We start from the raw sequence: 22,230 nt of genomic DNA, 5'->3' as shown, positions 1-22,230 counted from the left end.
GATCAGGGTTTGTTCCTTATCCCGACGCCAGGATCAGTGTTCTGAGTGCAGGGTTGGCTGCACGACATGGAGGCATACCGAAGAATTGCCAAGAACTAGGTATATTTACTTTTTTTCCCTTGACAAACAGAACAGGAACTTATTTCAGAGAAGTGAGAAATAATACAGGAAACAGCTACGGACGTGGCTGAGAGGCAAAGTGTGTGCGTGTGTGCTTCGGCGGTGAGATTAATTTGTTACCTCACGATCATGTTCAACTCGAATGAACAGGTAGATTTGTAATTGAATGAAAGCCCATGATGGTGAAATCATTGAGGGAACAAAAACTGGCCGTCTTGGATACAGAGCCATTCCTGTCACCTTCGGACAGAATACCGCAAGACGATTCATTATCGTCATTGTTTCTGCCGTCGAACCTCTTTCAAAGGTCGTCGAGATACAATTTGTGCCTATACCATATCTTTGCGATAACGGTTAACATGATCCTGGCTGTCATCTTGCTTTGGCAGATACAAACATCCCCTACTTCGCTTGGGACCTCACCGAGTACGTTGACTGACCACATACTCTCTATCTCTCTCTCTGCACCATCCACTTAACAATCGTTTATATAGTGTTTCTCAAAGACATAATCCGATATAAGCAGATAAAATTCATATCTGCCGAGAAGAGTCCTCTGTTTGGGACCCCTGGTCCAGAAACCGATGCCGCTTGGGATAGACTTATTGACGACGCAAGCCTCCGCCTAAGTCAACCAGAACTAGCAAGATTCAATTCCTCGTCGATCGACCTGCAAGACAGTCCAGGGAAGTTGGCTTGGCTAGAGGTCTCGCATCAGATACATTGCGTTGTAAGTAAAAACCGTCCACGGGTGTTGTTCAAATATGCTCGATCTGAAATTCTTGTGTCGGATCAGGATTACATACGGAAAGCAATCAATCGCAACCACTACTATGCGGAGCTATCCGATTCAGATTGGCGGAAATATATCAACCCTCATGTCGGTATGTTTTACGATGTTTCCAGCCGGCAATAAGATGTAAAGCCATAGCTAACCTCGGAAATTTTCTGTCTAGACCACTGCCTTAATGACATGGTGCAGAATATCATGTGTCGCGGTGACACTACTCCGAAGTTTTTTGAATGGGAGACCGAGCGTATTAAACCTGTGATTACTTCCAATTACCATCTGGCACGAACATGTGTAGACATGGACTATCTCAAAGAATCAATTAGACAGCGGGTGGTCTCGCACGAAGAGATGAGACGGCTGAAAAATCCTCTGCTAGATCAATAGAAGGAAACTAGATAGACAGAATTAACTATCTTGATTGTTGCTAAGTTACTCTACAAGTCCATCTTCCCATTTAGAAACCCAATCACGTACAGTATCGAAATCGCGACATTTGTGTTCAACACCGAACCCACGCACACCTTGCAGGGTTTCATCGATAGGTTCAATATTTGTGTCTGCGTGGCACATGAGTGACTGTCGCAGGTAGTCAATGCAGTGCCGGATATGAGCTGGGGTGATGTGGTGAGGGCTATCACGCCGCCTGTCATCTGCATGCAGCCAGTATCCTCTTCGGATATTGTCCTAGATTGGGGATGCTTTTTATCAGTTCCTCGAAGTAAAGAATAATATCTGGATGCTAACCAAGCAATGTAATTGATGGAAAACAGCCAGCCCCGCGCCGTCCGGTGTTAGATGGGGGTGTCTAAAGAATCCACCTCGTGCAGGGAATATCTCTTTCCATGCGGCGTTGGATACATTGGATGGTATTTCACTGTATATCCGTTCATATTGAAAAGTTGTTTTAAGCTCGCCGAGATCTGCGATGAACATGTGTCAGCTTTGACGCAAGGGTAGAGATATGAGGTGTTAGATATGGAAGGAAGATGGTTTCACGCAACCTGACAGAAGACCCAAGGATTGATATAGCTGCTGCTCCTTGGCCGTGTAATAAGAGCCCAGTTGCCAACCCAGATCAACACCAAAGACTAGCGAAGCCATCATACACAGGAAAAACAGGAGAAGATATCGACGAGAAATGCCTATTCTGGGAGTTCTCACGGCCACTTTATCGTAGTCTTCATTTTCTTGATCGATCGCAGCCGCTTGCAAAGGGGCGTAGAAAACCATGACGACTGGAACGGATTTCAGTGGTCCCAATCATCTATTATCTTGACCGTGCACGAGTTGTCTCCCTTTATACGTGTTGTTTGTGGGGTGCGGCAGGTCTCAGTCGTGATCGTCGTCGCGACGCTCAGCGGCACGACTTCCCTGTCACACCTTTATCGAAACCAACCCACAACCTTCTCATATTCTGTTCTCTTATAGCGGCCATGCAGTGAGGGACGCAACAACATGCGCTTTTCTTTTTATCGGTGGCGGGCGTCAATTTCAGTTCTTTGTCCCTTCCATTCCTTCCGGACCCATTTCGGCCTAGTCCTTGTGTTACACGCCGCAATTAAGGTATTTCTCGACAACTTTTCTCCCCTCAACTTGACTACCTAGGCAGTTATTTATTCTGTCTGATTGAAAGCTGCCATTAATTTATGAAGTGCGATGGCTTTGTTTGCACAGCTTTTGTATCTCCTCCTTCTTGGAGTCGGTTTTCTCGCATTACGACGCAGGATTCGACAAGCACGTTTTATCAAGAAGCATGGATGCAAAGAAGCGCCCTCTCTAATGGGAAACACTAGTTTCTTTGGTCTTGACCTCCGGTTTCTGTTCCTAGGACGCTCGAATGGCGGCCTTGAAACCCTTCCTTTAGAGAGACAATTCGAAGTCCTTGGTTCCACTTTTCGGACACAGATGGCCATTAGGCCAGTCATTCGCACCATGGAACCTCAAAATATGCAGGTTGTATTTTCCCTTGATGCTGACAGCTTTGGCAATCGTCCCTTGCGCCACTTTTCGTTCTCCCCTCTTGTTGGAGACGGAGTCATGACTCTGGACGGCGCCAGACACGAACGAGCCCGAGCTCTGATCCGTCCAACCTTCTCCAAATTGCATATTGAGAACGAGGAGGCATATGACGTGCACGTACAAAAGTTGATAAATCTGTTGCTCACTGACGGGTCAACCGTTGACTTGCAGCCTCTGTTTGAGCGATTGGATCTTGACTCGTCAACTGAATTCATCTTCGGAGAATCCGTGCAATCCTTGGATGTCAGTGACTCGCTGGCTTCCTCGCACAGATTCCCCGCTGCTTTTAATGTGGCTCAGCAGGGCATGGGAGTGCGTCTTCGAATGCTTCCATTCAACTTTCTTCACCGAGACAAGAAATTTTGGGAGGCTTGCAGTACTATCCGTCGGTTTGTTGCGGAGTCGGTCGAAAAGGCTATGGTCCGACGCCAAAATGCCAACGAAGAGACTGCCAGAAGTTATATTCTTGTCGACAATGTTGTCCAAGAGACCTCGGACAACACAGAGATCCAGGATACTCTGATGAATGTGTTTCTTCCTGGTGGGTTCATATAATAGAAACAGAGGCAAAGAAGGACACTCAAATCGCTTTGGCTAACATGTTCACAGGACATGACACTATTGCTATTCTCTTATCGAATATTTTCTTTCACCTTGCTCGCAATCCTCGTGTGTGGCAGAAACTTCGCAAACAGCTGCTTGAGCTCCCAGAAATCGCCACTGGTAATTTGAAGCGGATGGATTACCTTCATCATGTTATCAATGAGACTCTCCGCGTTACTCCGCCCGTGAATAATATGACACGCATTGCTGTCAAAGATACAGCCCTTCCATTGGGAGGAGGACCAGACGGACTTGCCCCAGTTTTTGTCCCCAAGGGCACCGTTGTCGCCAGCAGTTTCTACAGTGTTCATCATCGTAAGGATATATACGGAGATGATGCGGAAATATGGCGACCAGAAAGATGGGAGGAACTCAAGCTCTCCACTCTTGCGTGGAAATTCATTCCCTTCGGAGGAGGCGTACATGTCTGCCCTGGTCAGAATCTGGCAATGAACCGAGTTGCTTTCACCGTGGCTAGAATAGTGAAGGTTTTTGATAGTATTGAGAATCGCGACCCAGTCGCAGAGTTTATCCCGTTGTACAAACTTGTGACTGCTAGCCAAAATGGCGTCAAGGTTTCACTGCATAAGGCGAATGTTTCTTAAACTGTCTATTTCTATCTCAGACATTCCGTTCCATCCATGATGATTTTCTTTCTTTCTAACGTTGTAATATTATAGATGAAATATATCTACGGCACGTTCACACTGGAACCCTAACTTGTAGTATATCAGGTCTGGGAATAATCAATCAGATGACACGAAATACCAACGCAATACCTACTGCCCATAAATGATTTCAAGTATGGCCTTCGACAATGCAGTGGGCAGATTAAACTTGAAATAGAATAATAGATAATTATGTGCTAGGGTTGAACACCAGAAAGGACACAGCGCGGGAGTGTATAATGCAACACGTTTGACGCGGTCAATCCACTTATTCGTCCTTGCCTTCATAATCCTTGTAGGACTGAAAGTTGATAGGGAGGTGTTCTTTGCAAACGAATGCAACAACCGGGTATTTAGAGCAATCCGGATAATTGTCACTTCTGGAGGGATACTTGCGCTTAATCACCCATGGGGATACACCCGCGTCTTCGTTGGCACATCGATCCATGTATACTGCACCATGAACATACATGGTGGCTGGATCCCACCAAAAAGCCCAGTATTTCTTCCTCCATTTTCCTTCCTCTTTCAGTCCGTCTTGAATGCATTTCATAAACGGGTCGTAGTACTCCGACTTATCCACTGGTTGCCCCGATGGCTTTCTGGGCATTTTGGGGTTAAACACTTTTTTGAACAATACTTTCTCGACGTTGTACCTGTTCTTGTTGCCTTCTTCGATATACGCGTACTCCAGAAACACTATCTTGTTAGAGAAGGATAGAGCTTCATTCTGCTCTTTGTCGCCCGTGTCTGATTGGAAGAAGTAGTCTTTGACAAATGTTCCCCTGGTATCGAACTGGGAGCAATCGTCGGCAGGGTATTCGTCGTCATCCCCCTGAATGAACAATAGATCGTTGCTATCCAGATAGCCCACCGGCTGGTCTCCAGAAACGTCTGCAGACTTCCAATCAAATGTTGTCTTATAGCAATCTGTGGTTACCGGGTCATATATAATCCCGTTTGGCCAGACTGGAGGTACGTTCGACAGATTGTCCATGTTGCCAACTCCCTTGGTGAGCGTCAAACTCGCAAGCTTTTCGCCATGGAAGTTAGATTCAAAATCTGATTGAGCCAGCTTTATTGACTTTTCGCTTCGCTCCCATGGATCCGGCAATTTGCTCTTCATTTTACCCACCCGCTTCAGTCTCTCGCTCCCCTTGAAGTCACGTTTCCTGTCGAAGAGGTCACTGGCCTTCACTTGTTGACTCTGCAATTTATTGAACTCTCTTTTCGCCGTATAGAACGTTAAGATACTGGTTTCTCGATCGAAGCCAAACCAAGTTATGGACATTACAATGGTGCCACTAATTGTTCCATCAAAGTCCCAGAAGGTAACTCTTTGACTATGCTCTAGCAGCTCCACTTCCCCGATTTTGCCCGTCTTTCTTTGCAAAAAGTCGATGCTCGATAATACAGTACCTTTTGCCCCCTCTAGTGAAAAAGGTTTCACTAAAGTCTTGACCTTGTCTCTGATCTTTTGAACAACATCAATGCCTTTGGTCACCATTCCCACCAACTTGGACGGCGACCAATTGGGAGCAACGAATGAGAGAACATCCAAACCGAGATTGAACATATCCTCAGCTATATGGGGATCTCCTCGGGCAGTCCAGTATTGCAAAGTCTGGCCAGAATCGTTGATTAGAGTTAGGGCTATGGGAACAAACCAAAACGATGGCCCGGAGATAAGAGACAGCCTGACTGGATCGGATGACATTGTTTCGGTGTCTATTTCTACCTGGGAGCCATTTTCCGCTGCAAGAGTCGGACATGGTTTCACCCATATATGTAGGGCAGTTCTATCATTGTCGCGACTCTCGCCCTCTAGGACCCAGCGCGGAGACCGTGCAGTGAACCTCCCCTTGCCGAGTTGTGGCCGTTGCCAGGTCTCAAACACCACACTGTCTTGCTCAATTTGAGGATGAACTGGGGACCTTGCACTATCCGAAAGGGAGAAGAGGGCAATACTAGCCGTCTCCTCATCTGCACTATCCCACGGTATCGTGAGAATGAATAGCCTGCCATCTGTTTCCGGGTATCCTGACAGAATTCCTGCGTAAATGGATGACTCAGGACCACCTTGAGACCCGCCAAAATCTTCGGCCTCCAATGGTTCAAGGGTAGCTACGGCATTACTCTGACCGTCCCAATGTAATTCCATCGTGATACCATCCAGTATCGTTTCGCTGATGTAGTTGAATCGAAAAAAGAAACTACCCTTTTCTCCATGATGAACTGATTTGACCGGGAACCGGCTCACATTATCGAACTGGATATCTGAGAAGGTGCCGGAATAAAAGTCTGGCGTTCCGTCTAAAGTCCAATAGGCAGTAAAAGAGTAGTCATCAAGTGTCTCCTCCGGGACTATTAAAAGGAACTGTCCTTTGTGTTCTGGAGCCGACAAGGGACCAAGATAGAAGCGCATCATGAATGGTATAGAGAAGGGAATTCAGAAAAGTTTTCAAGCTCAAACTCTTGGATACCCTCAAAACACCACAAAAGTAGACAAAGTAATTGATTTTAGACATTACAACTACATAGGTCGTCAATTACAGCATTCTTCGAACTGAATATTGGAGGTAATCTTGTGTATTCATTAATTACATACAAATTACCCTCGTCTGTAGAACACACTCGCTATAGTTAGCCCGGTTATGCAAATTGCCGAAAGATGAGATCGTGGCTAGCTGAGGTAATAATACTGCTTGTGGCACGACCAGGGCTTGCAGTATGTTGCATGTTATGATCCTGCGGGGTTGCGATGTTCAGCTGGTGACTGCCATGAAGTGTTACAGCACGTATATTAAAAACATAAGTTAAGTAATTATCTCGCTTATTGTTACAGTAATCATCTAATCAATCCTTCACGGCGTATGAATTCGGCCGACAGGAGGGGAAACTGGCCATTTAGATATTCAATCTATCCACGAGGAGGCTATCAGAATGAGAAGAATTGACAAGATACTAAAAATATGTCTACTTCACATCGGTAATCTTCCACGTACCACCGACGCCATTATCCAATAGGGCAATAAAGAAGTAATTATCCACCCGCAGTTGACTTATGCGCGACGAACTAGCCCCCAGAGAACTCCTCACATCCAGCACTTTACGCGAGCTCTTTTGCGAGATATCCAGGTAGTAGACGATACCATCGTCAGTGGCATACCAGAAATGGCCGCCCTGGAGCTGCGGGCCCAATTTAGCAATGGCCACTGTCTGACCCTGGGCAGAGACTGAATCAAACTGAGTCACCGGAGTTCCTGTCTTGGAAACGTCAATCCAGCCGATATTGTTGCCGCTATGCCAAACAATGTAATCATCAAAACACACAATTCCCTCGGGGCGAGTGGAGGCATTTTCGAAATAAGTCTCGTTTCCGTGCGACCACCATCGGATTCTCACTGGATCGGACTGTCCGGGCAGAGGCTGCAGAAGCGCAACTGGGACCGCATGTGCACCCCCAGTAATACCAATCTCAACTACAATCCGATTCATCTCTTCGTCAGGGTTTGTATACTCAAACAGAGGATCCTGAGGCTCGCCCAGGTAGTAGTTGTACTCGGTATCGCAGAGAGCAATCAACTGGTCTTGAGCGAAGAAGCTCGTGCAGGCTTCAAAGTCTTCGTCATTGGCGAGTTTAACCAGCTGGTAGTCGTAAAAATTTGCATACTGAATGGAATAAAAATCATCCTCGTCGCTGTTCTCGTACAGGTATATAATGGCGTTGGAAATGTCTTTACTGTATCCTAGATAGAATGGCTGGTCGACGTCGAGCGTCTCTCCTGTTATGCCCTTTGGCCATGTGAATTCAATTGGATTCCACTCGCTCGCCACGCCAGAAGCAATGATTGCCAAGAAGAATCGGGCTATCCCCCCTTCAACATCGCGGCGGACGATAATGCCTGTTCCTTCTTCATCCACCACGCTGTAGACGCGGTTGGTGGTTGTGCCAAAGGTCAACACTAGAAATGTCAGTGTGCTCAGCTCCACTAGATACAGCCGTCTTTTCTTACCAGGAGGAATCGAACTCATTATGTCATTCAGCCAATGGAGCCTGGCTGTTTTGGATTCTAGTAGGCTTCTCTTCTAGGCAAATTGTATTCGTAGATAGCCTCTTCTTTATGTTTCAAAATAGAAACGTATAACTCCTTCTCGCTCGGTAAATTCTACCAAAAACGAAGAAGTATATCAGGTATTGGCTTAACCGTATGTAATACAAGGATGGACTATGCATACATGCATTGCACTAGTACTGCATGTGTAATTCAGTCCGTGATACAGGACGTGTACGCAGGTATTTGTATTGAAATCAACCCCCCTGTAATACAAGTGACATGAGGAGGGAACCATAAAGGAACGCTTGGATTGAAATGCATATCTTCATAATATCCATAGCCGTTTACAATTTCACCATTCTGCAGACTAGAATCTTTCAAAATGCATATCAGCATCCTCGTCGGTGGTGACCGTTTCGTCATTGATTCTGACTCCCTCAGCCTGGGAACGACAGTCTTCCAAAACTTTACTGATTTCCGAACATTTATCTATGCAAATGACTGTATCTTGGCGGACGACGTCACGGCAAAGGAGTTGCATTTGCACACAGCATCATTCAACTCCGATAAATCTCCCACATTCAACGTCCATGGCGAAAACGGGAAAGATGGGGTAGGAGGAGATACCAGCCTCGAGAACGGAACCAATGGACACAACTTTTTCTTCTCGTCGGCAAGTTTTGAGTATAAATCACGCTTCAAAGTCAATTCAAAGGGCGGTAATGGTGGTCGAGGTGCCAGCGAACCTCTGGGCGGTCAAGGAGGAGCTGGAGGCAATGGAGGAGACGGAGGGATTGTGAACATTATGTACGAAGATAACTACCAATTGGCCATTGACGGCTACGACGCTTACGACGACGCTGTTACTGGGGCAGATCCAGCCGATCCGGAAAAGGCGGAGCAAGAAATCAAGGAGGCGGCTAAAAATTGGGTTGAAGTGCTGGAAGTCGTCGTTAAAGACCCTCCACAGGTAAAAACACTGATCGATGAGCTTTACGCGGAATTAGAAAAGACGGATGAATATGGTCACTCCAAAATTACCATTCCATTGGATGAGCTGAAACAGAAGGTGAACGCCCTCAAGGGGAAACTGGAGGATAAGAAGCCTGGCGATAGCATGGCGTGGGAGTTGGAAAATGCAATTGAGTGTGATGGTGGTGTCCCCGGACGTGGCGGCGATGGAAATCCGCCGGGAAAGGGAGGGCAGCGAGGAGCCAGGGGCGACTATAATGTGTACAATGACATGGATTACGATGCAATCTGGGATAGCGACGAGCTTCTGTACCATCCAGATCAAATCTCCATGACCTTCCGCGATGCATACGCAGAGTACTTTCGCGGTGCAGGCGCAAATGGCGAAAAGAATATCCAAAGATGTGCCTCTCTACTTGGCCAGTTGATTCAACGGCTTGGGTTTCTAGACGATATTGATCCCGCAGATTCATCCTCCAAAACTGACTCGGCGCTGTGGAAGGCTTACTACCAGCGGGAAGCTGATATCCTCGTGTTGCCATCTGGAAGCGGGAAACCCACGACCATCAGCACCTTGCAAAACGTTTACCAGCAAGCGCAGTTATACATGGCACAGTTGCGCAGCGGACAAGATCTGTACGGGCATTCCCCTATGTGGGTTCCCCGTGGAAGCTTTGAGTTCTACCAAGGGCAAGTAGAGGACGTCCTCCGGGGTTTCGACAAGATCGAAAGCAACTATGAACTATTTACAAAAAGAGACTTTGATCAAAAAAGCAAACTGCAGTGGATTCAAGATGGAATTGACTCTGCAAATGCAGCGATTGACAAAATCACGAAACATCAAAGCACTACCGCAAGTCTTATCCCTCCCTTAATCGCCAGTATTCAATCACTCAATGAACAAATTCCTCGCAAGAAAAAGGCGCTGATCGATGAAATCAACGAGGTCATCCACAAAATTAACGACATGCACACTGTCCCTCTCAAGGAGTTCTTAAGCTCGGCTGTTTCGCTGGTTTTTATGCCCAAGGCCGCAATGGCCGCGGTGGTTGCAGGGCAGGTATGGCTAAACTCAACTAGAGGCCTGACCGATGAAGCTGGAAGCCTCGTGGAAAAGTCATTCATCATTGATCGGATCCAAGAGATCGACGATACTATTGAAGGCCTGAAAGATGGTATCACTCTTACCGACGCTGGTAGCCTTGAACCTGGAGAAGCAGGAGGACCCAAACTGGCGGCAACCCGAGAGGCTCTGATGAGCTTGATTGACCAGTATCGAAACCTCATTAAGGACTGGAAGTATATCGTGAAGGTGTTCGACGATTATACTGAGACGGTTGTGAACCGCAATAATCAGGCTCTACAATACAATCAATATCTCATTTCCTGGTTGCAAGATGAGCTTAGTATTCGCCAACAGCAAGACACTATCGGCGGCCTCAACAGAAAAGGGCTGGATGAAATCGACCCCGAGCTTCCTGCCGTGGCGGCTTTTGTGCAGCAGTCTTACTATAACACCGTCGACCAAGTCCTCAAACTCCTGTACATGACGGAGCGAGCATTGTCGTTCTGGGCCATCGATCTGCCGCTCGACAACTTTGATACCATCCGACAGGGCGGCATTGAGGGTGGAGGTCTCTCTGCCTCACTGATCTCACTCAAAACAAACATCCTGACGGTGTATAGTGATGCCGTTGAAAACTCCACCTCAGCATATCAAAAGTTCGGAGATTGGGGCGGTTCCGGGCCCAATGTTCCATTGGTTTATCATCTTGCCGATGAAGAATGGCAATCTCTCAGCGCCGGCGACGAACAAACGTCCGTGGTCATGTCGAGTGCCTATGCCGGAACGACGCTCGACGAAAACGTGTTTCTAGGCCGCTACGACGTGCGCTTGACAAAAGTCCGGTTTTTCGTGGAAGGCGACGTACAGTTTCTCGACGATGATGGGGACAAGGTGATCCGCGTCTCATTGAGACATACTGGCAAAGAAACCATTGTCGATCCCAATGGTATTCCTAATGAATTTGAGCACAACACGCTGCATTTCAGTTTCGAATATGTGTATCCATTCGACCCCGAGCATCCGCAGATTATCACAGATGGGATTATGTTTGATAGCCCAGTGCCGAAGAAGTTGAGTTATGCCTTGTTTGGTCCGTTTACCGTGTGGGATATAGAAATCAGCCAGGATTTGAATCCGAATCTGATTTTGAGTGGGATTACGGGGGCGAGGCTTGAGTTTACTGGCTGGAGCAAGGCTTCTTCTTAGTAGTCGTCTTGATGGTAGTTTGTAGGGTGATGAATCTACTTTTAACTTATTCGTTCACTACAATAGATACGCTACGTAGTTCTATCAGTTATTTTGATAGTGTGTGTTGGTTGGTTAGATTGTTAGCTCACCATTATCCAGACAAATCCTCATGCAAAACATGGGACATGCCAGCCTAAAGCATAGGCTTCCCACCCTTACTTCGCCCATAATAATCTCTTAACGCCCCGTCAATAACCTCCATAGCTTGACAAAGCTCATAGTCATGCAGCTTTGGCGTAATGACCTGCACACATAGTGGTGAATTCATATATACTGATCTATCTCCCTGCCCTGTAGCAAACACATCAGCATGAAACGTTTCTTTTAGAACGAGAGGAACATACATAGTTTCTTATTATCCGCATCCCATTTCGACAATACCTTTTCTCCAGCGTCTAGCTCAAGTCTGAGATCTGCTTCCGTCATCTTCCGAACCGGAATAACACCAGCTGGGTAGTCAAGTAAATTAAACGCGCTTGTATACGACACGCATCCGTACTGATCATGTCGCGGAACCGGATGGGCTGCTACTGGCAATATGATTGCATCGACTTGTCCTGATGACCACAAGGCTTTCCGCATCCCAATCTCAATCTCCTCGCGCTCCGCATTCAGTGCACACAGTTTCTCGACCGTATACGGCTTCCGACGCTTCGTACCCTTCAACGATGGCACAAGCGGCTCGTCCGTCGAAGAAATCAGATCGAGCATCGGAACGCTGCCGTCGACGCTCATCAATCGTCCTGCATTCGCAAAACACTGTTTCATGATTGCCGGGGTGGGTACGTCAACCACCTCGATATCAGCTATCTTGCTATTGGCGAGGACTCGAGAGACCTCCTCCAATATCTCGGTGATCGGAGGAAGAGGCGTGACAAGGCCGTCGTTGCGCAGAATACCGACCCTCAACTTGTTCTTCTTTTCTTTCCTCTCCTGCTGCGTAGGAGCAGGCCAGTAGCCAGGAATACAATCATTCGCAACCTTCTCCGCCCTCGGCGCAACCTCCCTCATCACGAAATCAATATCCTGCACCGACCTCGCAATCGGCCCCGCCACAGGCTTGAGCGCAACCGCCGAATTGCCTCTAAGCCCAAACCCCGTCTGGCCCTCATACGGCACCCGACCAACACTAGGCTTCAGGCCATAGATATTATTACACATTGCAGGAATACGTATACTCCCGCCGACATCCGTGCCAAACCCAATCATTGACCCTCGCATAGCGACGAGGACACCTTCACCACCCGAACTTCCGCCTGGCGTCAGTTTGGGACTCGAAGGGTTGAGAGTGCGGCCAAAGACGTGGTTCACGCTGTCCAGTAACCCCAGGGTTTGTGGGATGTTCGTTTTGGCGATTATGATTGCGCCTAGAGAGTTAAGAAGGTGGACAAGAGATGCATCTTGGGCAGCGGGCTTTGAGCATAGTGCTGCGACGCCGAGAGAAGAATCGACGTCGGTGATGTTGAAAGTGTCTTTTACTGAGATGGGGAGGCCGTGGAGCGGCCCGACACGCTGTCCTGTACGCAGGAGGTGGGCGTCTAGGTTGCGCGCTTGCTGTAGGGCGGATGTAAATAAGGGCTCAGTTATGCAGCGTGTTAATTGCTGCGCTATTGCCGCTCTCTATTTTCAATTATCAGACCACTGTGTAATTAGAGAGGTGGAGAGTGAACGAGAGAGTACACACCTTGCAAAACGCCAAGGCAACCTCCTCAGCCCTCAACCTCTTCTCTGCAATCTCGTTTAGTAATCCTTGAACATCATATCCTTCGGTAATCTGCACTTCCTTTGCCTTTAAAATCCCGCATTGTCTCGGAACATCTAATAAATTCGTTGGATACTCCTCTTCGAATTCATGGAGTTGATGTACAGAGTCCAATGGCGACAGGCGCATTGCGCGGGGAATATATTTATCGGATAACCGCCATTCGGCCGGGATGAGAGAGTTGACTTGATCGTATTTGCGGGCTGAGATGGAGACGTATGCGGGTTCCGTCATTGTGTACCTCAACTCGTGCTTGGAGATTTATGTACACAGTTACGATGTATATAGTTGTCGTGGAGTAGATAGAGGAACCCTGGCAGAAGTATCCAAGGAACGGATAAACATGGATTGCCTCGGCAAGTCTGTCTTCAGACGGCAGTACATACATACCGTATGTACGGAGTAGTTAAGCCGATCCCGGTTTTCGCTACAACCGTTCATGGATTTACCAGCCACATGCTTCAATCTAATGGTACAAAAATGGAATGTTCTATTAACTATCGAGTGCATCATGATCTACAATAAACGTGACAAAGGAAAAGATAGCAAATCAAAAGCGGTATGAGGAGAAGAAAAATGTGGGTAAACTCGTTTTACAGGTTCATCTCCCCATCTTGGGTATCTGATGAACATGGAAAATGAAATTGAATATGTGCGACGCCATTCCAGGACGATTGCCTAGAAAACGTAGCCGTCTTTTATAATAAACGATCCATTCCCATTTTGTGTCATGTGTCGCTTGTCGCACCCTGCTTATGATAGTGGCGCTTATTTGCTGATCTCAACACCACCGGTGGCACCGATCAAACGCTTGATGTCTATAAAAAATTGTCAGCAGTTGTCGCAGTCATGTTTAGAATAAGAGGGGAAAACGTACCTCCGTAGATGGCGAATTGACCGGCGGTCAATGTACCAACCATGAACAAACGAGCACCAATACCAGAGTAAGAACCACGGAGACCGAGCTCCTTTCCAATCTTGAAGAGACGGGTCATGGTTCCCTCACCAGGGAGACCCTTGGTCTTGTTGATCTTGGAAAGCATAGTGTCGGCAGGCTGGGAGACAATGGCGGCAGCGAAACCAGCAATGAGACCAGATCCAAGGTTGACAGCGGTCTTGCCACCGTCGGAGAGGGTCTCCTTGTCGACAACTCCGTAGATAGACTCAGCAACCTTCTCGTAGACGACGAACTTGGCCATGGTGTAGGGGACCCTAAAAAAGTCAGAACTGGAATAGGCATTTCGAATCGTGTTGGGATTAGACGTACTGCTTGAAGAGGATAGGTCCGAATCCAGAGTAGAAAGCACCGATACCCTCATTCTTCAAGATCTTGGAGAAACCACCGAGAAGACCGCTGGCGAACTTGGGGTCAGAGACGAGACGGATACGGGTAGCCTCGAGAGGGCAGAGAGCGATATCAGCAAAGAATTCGGCGGTGGCAGAGGAGGCAAGGTAGATGGCAGTGCGGTTGTTGGAGGCAGACTCAAGACCGAGCTGGTTGATCCATTGCTGCTTGAAGAATTCGTAACCTCCGAACTTGAAGGCACCCTGGAGGAAGTAACCAGCGGCGGTAGGACCGAAACCAGTCAAGAGGGCGCCGGCACCCTCAGTAGCAATGACCTGGCGGATACCACCGAAGAGACCGCGGTTGTAGGTGACGGGGTCAAGCTGGATACGAGTCTTGACACTGTGAGACGTTAGTTGACTTGTTACCTGGTCATCTGGGTGTTCCGGGATGCGCGCCGATATGCGGGAAGAACTTAAAATGCCTCAATCGTGCTTTCCAACATCGAGAGCATCGCAATTCATCGTCACGGTCGTCGCAGCACCAGCAAAATCAACTTACACATCGACGGGGGTCAAAGCACCGTGGGTGACGGAGCAGCAGACAGCACCAGCAAAGGCGAATCGAGAGTAAAGAGCGAGACCGCTGAGCTTTTCGGGCTCGACGGGGGCCTTAACAGCCTGGACAGGAGCAGAAGAAGCCATTGCGACTGTGTGAAATATACAAGACGAACAAGAAAACAACAAGAGGGGAGTGGAATGGGTTGGGAGTTGAGATCAAGCACCACAGATGGAGACAGAGGAAAAGAAGAAGATTTTCAGAAGGGATGGATGGATGGATGGATGGATGGATGAGGACAGCAACCAGAGCCAAACAACCCGAAAACTTTTCGCCGGCCAATCGCCGTCACGGGGCCCGCCGGGACGCTGTGAGTGGTTAGCCGCAGTCACGTGGTGGGCCCATACTGACGTCGTTGGTTCTCCCTTTTTCGTTTTTTATATCGCGCTGCCCTGGCCATTTGGCAGACATTATTCTGCTTATTCTTATTTCTTTCTCCTAGAGTGCACGCTCAGCACGATGCGTTTTTCAATTCAATGGGCACTACGGAATATGGAATATATTGCGACATCTCGTTGACTCGATCCACCGCCGTCGGGACATTTGGCGACGACGGAGATCGTCACGACAGCAACAAAGCGAACTCACCAAACATGACTGACTAGTCTCAGAACTTGGCCTGGCTGCCAGAATGCTACATAGTACGGCCACAGAGTACGTACTAACCGCCGTTCGGCTAAATCGGGACCACTGCTTAACTCCACCGCAAACTCCGGCGACATCGATACTCGAATCACGTCTACGAATATGAAGTAACTCGTGACTATTCCATTCGGACTTGAAACGGATATAATCTGGGCTGCATTGGACATTGCGAAATATTACAGAGTATGTGAGAGTCTGAGCCCGACTGAGGTAGGCACTGTTGAGAAATTAAAAATTGATTAAATTATTGTCGGCCCCCTTGACCGGAGGCGAGTCCGATCCACAACTCTAATTCACTCAAGCTGGGTCTGGACTGACGGTCAAGAGGATCATGGTATGTACGTATACTCGTAGTACCACTACTCGGCAGTATATAGCTGGTTGACTGGTTCGATCGGCGGTGGCAACTCGTACGAATCTTTCTTCTTTCTGCTTAGGTCCATAACTCTATCAAACCACTTCTTGTCGCATGTCATTGCGGGTGGTGCCTGAAGCATATTATTGCCGCGCTCTGGAGTCGGTACGGAGCAGTACGGAGAGGATCTGAGTGGATGTCCAATCAGAGCAGTCATGGATAAGGGTATATTGCTAAGCTCTGATTGGTGGTTGCCCGGCACGACGGGGAGACGTCAACACGGGCCAACAATGTGTCAAGCCACCACGTCAATGTCCACTGCCATCAGCTTCACCGTGATGCACATTTTGTTGATGTATTGTGGATATCATTGTCAATTATTGTCAATTAGCTTCATTGTTAGAGTATAGAATTCTACTTATTTCATCAAAGTGCTGCACACAGGTAGGGTTTTTGTTTTCCGAGCCATCCAGCAAAACAAACAACACGGAAGCACGTGAAAGACACCGAATCGACATATCAATCGGTCACTGCTTCAATGAAACATGGAGCAAACACGAGTCGATCCTGAGACCGCTGTCGAGAATTTCGAAATCAAATCCAACAATGGCAAAGACCTCATGTCAGCCTTTGCGACGCCCGACATTCCACCAGACATGTCCGACGTTCCTCAACACGAGACGTCTATAAACGATACACAAGACGCAATGGAAGGGCACTCAGAATCTTCTACATCTTCGTCTCGGCGACAATCAGAAGAGGAAGGATATTATCTACACGTTGAAGAAGATGGCGACGCAGGCGCCAAGTCCGCATCCAGTCGATCCTCGCTTTCATCAATTCCCGACTCTGTCATCCATCATGAAAAAGAACGATCCATATATAGTCGGGACAGTATTGGCGAAATATATGAAGAGCATGAAGAGCACAGCGCCTACGGCAACCCAGTATACCAGAAAATCCGCGATCGCAATTCACCCTTTCGGCACCCCAGCTCGGTAAAAGCCATCCAGATGCAAACAGAGGACGAAGAAGATGAGGATGTCATGTCGCCATCAAGACGCAAAGCGATGTTTCGTGGTTCTCCCGCTTCGGTGAGGTCGCTTGGTTCACCGCTTCTCAGACGGCATGGGTACCACTCGGCCGGGAATACGCCAAGAAGGTCCTTGCCCATCAAGAGGGAGAATCCGCTTGTGTTGTTGCATTGCAATATTCTCCAGCCGACTGTTGTGCTTGGGCCTGGGGTGAGTTTGCCGGACAGACAAATTCTGGAAAAGGTTCTACCACCACAGTATGCGCGACGATGGGAATTGTTGGAAGAAAATATTTCAGGTTCCGGCTTGTTGCGTGATCGTGGATTGCTTATTCAGCATCCGCAAGAAGATTATGGACTGTTAGAGGAGCGACTGCTAGAAAGCTTGGAACTGGAAAAACCGAGACTGGAGAACGGCCATTATAATAACCACAAAGCAAGCGAATCTGAAAACGAAACTGGCGAGGAGGAACCAGATCACCCAAACCAACAGGACAAAGGCGGCTGTGTGGATTGCGGCTGTCACATGAATCATCGAGATGATCGGAGGAAGTGGGACGTCAAGTTTTATGCGGCAAATGGTTTGATGAAGGAAGGCGCCTGGACAGCTGCATGGAAGGAGATTGAGCGCGTGGATGTGCAAGTTAGCCTTTGGCTGCCCTATGAGGTCAAGTCTGAGGTTGAGAAGAAAATCAAAGCCGAGATTCTTGTGGCAGAGGAACTGAAAAGAATCAAAGAAGCGGAAGCGATGGTGAATGAGCCACAGCCCAGCAGTCAGATCAAAATTTCTCAGGATGAGATTGATGGTTTGGATGATGGACTACGTAGCACTACCAAGAACGTTGCAACGCAAGTGACGCATACAACAGAACATGGCATCCCAACCTTTGAGCGTGCAAGAACTCGCAAACGCAACGCAGACCCCGACCTATACACCCTCATCATCAACTCTATTCGCGTCCTAGCAAGCGATCGAAGAAACATCATAACGGCAATCAGCATGCTCATCGCCGTCCTCACAATCATTTTCGGCGGCCGTTCAGCCAAGCGAACCCAATACGGATACGATATGGCCCAGTTCGGGGATTTCCCAGCAGTTAGTACTCAGGTCTACCAAACCAGTTCTGCACCAGTCCTGACCCAACCCTCGGCAGAAATCCCTATTTATGAAAGTAAGAGCCGCGTGGAGAGAGCTGGTGAGGTTCAACGAATGGTTGAAGGGGTATTAGGCGTGATGAAGCCGGATCTGGTGCAGCCAGTTGTATCGCGACGCGAGGCTAAAACAGTCATTGAGCTGGTGGAACAGAAGACGATTGAAATTCCGGTCGAGCCAAAAGCCGAGGCAATTGCAACCATCATCCGAGATGCCGTCGATAGTGCTCCTACCAACAAACCAGATGAGTCAAACCCTGGCTCTTTTGAGGCAGAAGTCAATCATACTGTGGTTCAAAAGAATGAATCTGATACCCAAAAAGACGACGATGTTACTACTGAGGAAGGTAACGCGACTGACACTCAAATTGATGATGCTGTTGTCGAACAAAACGGAGAACGTGCCATCCCTCAAGATACTTCCCATGTCGTTTATCAAGAAAACGACTCTGTCCCCGCCAAAGATGATGGCGTTGCTATTAGCCAAACCGAGAATCCCATCACTCGGGATCCTGAACCTGTCATTTCTACAGAAAATGCCTCTGCCGCCACCCAAGACGATGATTTTATGACCATTCAAGACGATGAGCCTGCCATTGCCGAAGACGGCCCTTCGACCCCTGAACTTGACATCAACGAAACCGCCTAACGACCCCCTTTCCAAAATTGACGAACGAAACGATCCACCACAATTATCCCTTTAAGTATCTTTCCAGCATCATGTATTCCCGCCGGGACGGGCTTTATTTACGATGTTCATCATGCACCGCACAGCGATCTTGGTTTGTTTCTAGTTTTATGTCTTTGATGAGTGCACTTACATGGCGATCTGGTTATGGATATGACAAGATAATGAGAAATGATGATTGGAGTCTTATGATTAGAATGAATCATGTCAAGTATTAGTTAAATTTACATTGAATGTGTCTTTAAGCCTGGCATCAGACTTCAAGGGCTAGGCCCAAGTCCCATTTATTAAGGATTCAACTAGTTAGCTATTAAAACTTTTGATGATACAAATACACTTAGTAAGAGTATATATCGCTATGACTGCAAGATATCCATCATCAGCATACATGTTCAAATGGGGATGGATGTAAAATGAAATACTCACAAACACGTTCCGAACCTCTCCCTCCCCTCCGCAGCCTCATTAACCCAAACCCCAACACTCATACTCTGAACCGGGAAATACGCATACCCTTTCGCATTGATGCGCACTATGCTCTTCGTCTTCTTCTTCTCCGCTCCCTTCTCTGTCTCCGGCACACGTTTATCCTTCACGGCACCCTCATCGGACGATTGAGTAAGGTCCAGAACATCACTCCATCTCTCCCCAGCATGCCTCTTGCCCACGAACATCCTCAACCTCACAGCCGTCAGGCCATTATTCACAACACACGCCATCCCCCACAGATGTCTCGCGTTCCCATACCGCACGAACCCAATATAGTTCCGATGCAAGAAATAGTCTTGCTGTTCTCCGTAGGCATATAATTTCCTGGCTAGAATCATTGCTGGTAGAGTCCAAAGCTCTTTTGGGACCTGAGGATGGCGAAACTTTTTAGGCTTTCCGTTTTTGAGTGAGGATGTGCTACTGCACATGCCGTATAAATCGCCGTAGAAAATGCAGGGATAGCCGTCTTTGCGGAGGAGAATGAGGGCGTAGGCGAGGGGCTTGAAGGGGCTGGATATTGGGGCCTATCATGAGCCGGTCAGTTGGTTGATTTGGAGTATTGGTTTCTCTCTTGTCGTCAACTCACTTCTAGTGCTTGGTGTGGTTGCTTTAATATTGTCAGTGAAAAAAATATCTATATCGGAGCGACAAGGAGGAACTCACCGTATCATGATTCATCACAAATGTCTACCCTAGACATAAGTCACCGGCCTCTTTCCAAGAGAGTGCAGGAATATAACATACCACAGCATGCTCCGGCTCAAACTTAACCAACGTCTTCTCAAACACCATCCTCAAATCCGCCCCTCTCGACTGCGAAATAGCAGACAACCTCTGGCACAACGGCGCATCAAACGCATGAACTTTATACTCCACCAGTTTGAGGTAATCCTGTATCTCCAAAACATTCCCCGACCAATACTCACTCACAAAAAACCACTCCTTTGAAGTCTGTCGAACATGGTCAACCAACGCCTTCTGAAACTCAGCCGAATAATGCTTCACTGCATCCAACCTCATCCCTTTCAGGGGAAGCTGTCCACCAATCCATTCCGTCCAGTTGAATATGTCGTTTCTGACCTCCGGATTCGAATGATCCAAATTCGCAAACATGAGATAATCATAATTCCCATTCTCGCTGGTACTCACGTCCCTCGCCCAATCCTTCCCTGGTGCAAAGATTTTGTAGATTGCGGATTTGGTCTTGTCAAGATCGTTGCAGTCTGTGCCATTGAAGTGTTGCCAGCCGTATTTCTGTTTGCTGTATGTGTCGCCCCGAGCGGAAAAGTCGAAGCCGACCCATGCTTCTATTTCTTGGGGTTTTGTGAGGTCGATATTGCGATCTAGAACATCTTAGCTATTAATCTTCCACCCACACATCTCCGACCCTAGAATGTTGGAGGGGGGAGGGGGGAGATGGGCGTACCCTTCGGATCAACCGTAACAGCCAAACACCTTTCCGTCCTATCCGCACCAGCCTTATGATTCAGCACCGCATCCCAATACACACCCATCCCCAAATCCTGCGCGGCCTGGCCCAAGGCCACCAAATCCTTTTTACTTCCCCATTTCGTGGCCACGGTACCCTTTTGATCGAATTCTCCCAGATCGTACAAGTCGTAGATATCGTACCCATTGCCCGACGGATGCATTGCTTTACAGCCCGGTGGAAGGAGTAGATTGTCGATTCCAATCTCTCTTAGGTCTGGGAGGCATTGTTGCAGGCGTTGGTAGTGCCGACCATCCTGTGGGACGTACCATTCGAAGGCTTCGAACATGCAGGTGTTTTCGTGGGGGGAGGTCCATGATGCTTGGTCTTCGATTGTTTTTACTTTTTCTTAATAAACAAATAGATTTAGTAAGGGCCCTGTCCTGGGAATGGGAGTGGGGGAGTTATGATATGAACCTTCGATTTCCTTCCAGTCTTTTTGTCTCTGTCTTGAGAGTGCTGAGAAGCAGCTGAGTAAAACCTCCATTTTTGTTGATATATGGCCTATCTCATACTAACTGCGGACTCATCGAAACGGTATTATTTTATTTTCAATTTGTATACGTTGATGGGACGGATTCATCTTCTTTAAATCAAAAGGCAACGTCATGCCAGACAAGGGATAATAAACTACAGCACACAGTGCGGAGAACCACCAACGGTGACCAACCACCCTCTTATTCCCCTTGCGGTCTGAATCGTGCAGCACAAGCCAATTCTCGCATAATATCCATTGAATTTCCAAACTAGACTGCCAATTATCATTTGATAATAAGAATCCATTCTTCACTTAATTTGACTCTTGGCTTGTCGATCCTGCATCTCATGCAGGTGTTGGGAACAAATAACAACGAGGGAATCGTGGGATATCCTTTGGAGGGTGTATGAGGGAAAACAAATATTGACAAAAAGGGGGGGCAGGGAAGAAAGAAATGTGATATATTCGATGCAGGGAGGCATGCTGTGCGACTTTTTATTATTGCCCGGATATTTCCTAATTAGGGAATTATCGGTGCATTAGGGTTCTCCTTGTCCGTCTCCAGGTTGTACTTCCACTCAAGGCAGGTGCGCCAAACTATATACAGTAGTACCGTAGGCGGTCGACCGCTGCGCCCACTGGAGAAGACTTCTTGTGGATCCGAATGCTAGTGAGAATTTGAGTGGGAC

The 22,230-nt window shown here is 47.7% G+C and overlaps 10 protein-coding genes across 10 annotated transcripts; 4 read left to right on the top strand and 6 right to left on the bottom strand.

Moving 5' to 3' along the window:
• Positions 1-479: 479 nt before the first annotated feature.
• EYB26_002674 (uncharacterized protein) lies at positions 480-1,297 on the top strand (the record flags this gene model as incomplete). Its single annotated transcript, XM_054261979.1, has 4 exons — positions 480-546; positions 615-850; positions 917-1,004; positions 1,077-1,297. The coding sequence occupies 4 exons, from the start codon at positions 480-482 to the stop codon at positions 1,295-1,297; spliced, it is 612 nt and encodes a 203-aa protein (XP_054117954.1).
• Positions 1,298-1,342: 45 nt separating this feature from the next.
• EYB26_002673 (uncharacterized protein) lies at positions 1,343-2,143 on the bottom strand (the record flags this gene model as incomplete). Its single annotated transcript, XM_054261978.1, has 3 exons — positions 1,343-1,597; positions 1,658-1,833; positions 1,915-2,143. The coding sequence occupies 3 exons, from the start codon at positions 2,141-2,143 to the stop codon at positions 1,343-1,345; spliced, it is 660 nt and encodes a 219-aa protein (XP_054117953.1).
• A 426-nt stretch (positions 2,144-2,569) lies between these two features.
• EYB26_002672 (uncharacterized protein) lies at positions 2,570-4,140 on the top strand (the record flags this gene model as incomplete). Its single annotated transcript, XM_054261977.1, has 2 exons — positions 2,570-3,473; positions 3,542-4,140. The coding sequence occupies 2 exons, from the start codon at positions 2,570-2,572 to the stop codon at positions 4,138-4,140; spliced, it is 1,503 nt and encodes a 500-aa protein (XP_054117952.1).
• Positions 4,141-4,471: 331 nt separating this feature from the next.
• On the bottom strand, positions 4,472-6,628 carry EYB26_002671 (uncharacterized protein; the record flags this gene model as incomplete). Its single annotated transcript, XM_054261976.1, has 2 exons — positions 4,779-4,785; positions 4,860-6,628. The coding sequence occupies 2 exons, from the start codon at positions 6,626-6,628 to the stop codon at positions 4,779-4,781; spliced, it is 1,776 nt and encodes a 591-aa protein (XP_054117951.1).
• Positions 6,629-7,179: 551 nt separating this feature from the next.
• Positions 7,180-8,238, bottom strand: EYB26_002670 (uncharacterized protein; the record flags this gene model as incomplete). Its single annotated transcript, XM_054261975.1, has 2 exons — positions 7,180-8,168; positions 8,220-8,238. 2 exons carry the CDS (start codon positions 8,236-8,238, stop codon positions 7,180-7,182), a joined length of 1,008 nt encoding a protein of 335 aa, XP_054117950.1.
• Positions 8,239-8,643: 405 nt separating this feature from the next.
• On the top strand, positions 8,644-11,505 carry EYB26_002669 (uncharacterized protein; the record flags this gene model as incomplete). The annotated part of the gene is made up of 1 exon (XM_054261974.1): positions 8,644-11,505. One exon carries the CDS (start codon positions 8,644-8,646, stop codon positions 11,503-11,505), a length of 2,862 nt encoding a protein of 953 aa, XP_054117949.1.
• A 175-nt stretch (positions 11,506-11,680) lies between these two features.
• Positions 11,681-13,543, bottom strand: EYB26_002668 (uncharacterized protein; the record flags this gene model as incomplete). Its single annotated transcript, XM_054261973.1, has 3 exons — positions 11,681-11,838; positions 11,892-13,167; positions 13,232-13,543. 3 exons carry the CDS (start codon positions 13,541-13,543, stop codon positions 11,681-11,683), a joined length of 1,746 nt encoding a protein of 581 aa, XP_054117948.1.
• Positions 13,544-14,077: 534 nt separating this feature from the next.
• On the bottom strand, positions 14,078-15,298 carry EYB26_002667 (uncharacterized protein; the record flags this gene model as incomplete). The annotated part of the gene is made up of 4 exons (XM_054261972.1): positions 14,078-14,127; positions 14,187-14,521; positions 14,577-14,996; positions 15,156-15,298. 4 exons carry the CDS (start codon positions 15,296-15,298, stop codon positions 14,078-14,080), a joined length of 948 nt encoding a protein of 315 aa, XP_054117947.1.
• Positions 15,299-16,757: 1,459 nt separating this feature from the next.
• On the top strand, positions 16,758-19,046 carry EYB26_002666 (uncharacterized protein; the record flags this gene model as incomplete). Its single annotated transcript, XM_054261971.1, has 1 exon — positions 16,758-19,046. One exon carries the CDS (start codon positions 16,758-16,760, stop codon positions 19,044-19,046), a length of 2,289 nt encoding a protein of 762 aa, XP_054117946.1.
• Positions 19,047-19,422: 376 nt separating this feature from the next.
• EYB26_002665 (uncharacterized protein) lies at positions 19,423-21,550 on the bottom strand (the record flags this gene model as incomplete). Its single annotated transcript, XM_054261970.1, has 7 exons — positions 19,423-19,447; positions 19,512-20,098; positions 20,161-20,181; positions 20,238-20,261; positions 20,319-20,917; positions 21,001-21,411; positions 21,481-21,550. 7 exons carry the CDS (start codon positions 21,548-21,550, stop codon positions 19,423-19,425), a joined length of 1,737 nt encoding a protein of 578 aa, XP_054117945.1.
• Between the last annotated feature and the right edge of the window lie 680 nt (positions 21,551-22,230).

This window comes from Talaromyces marneffei, chromosome 2 (genome assembly GCF_009556855.1).
Source record: "Talaromyces marneffei chromosome 2, complete sequence".
Taxonomy (NCBI): Eukaryota; Fungi; Ascomycota; class Eurotiomycetes; order Eurotiales; family Trichocomaceae; genus Talaromyces; species Talaromyces marneffei.
This window is presented reverse-complemented; position numbering and strand designations above follow the sequence as displayed.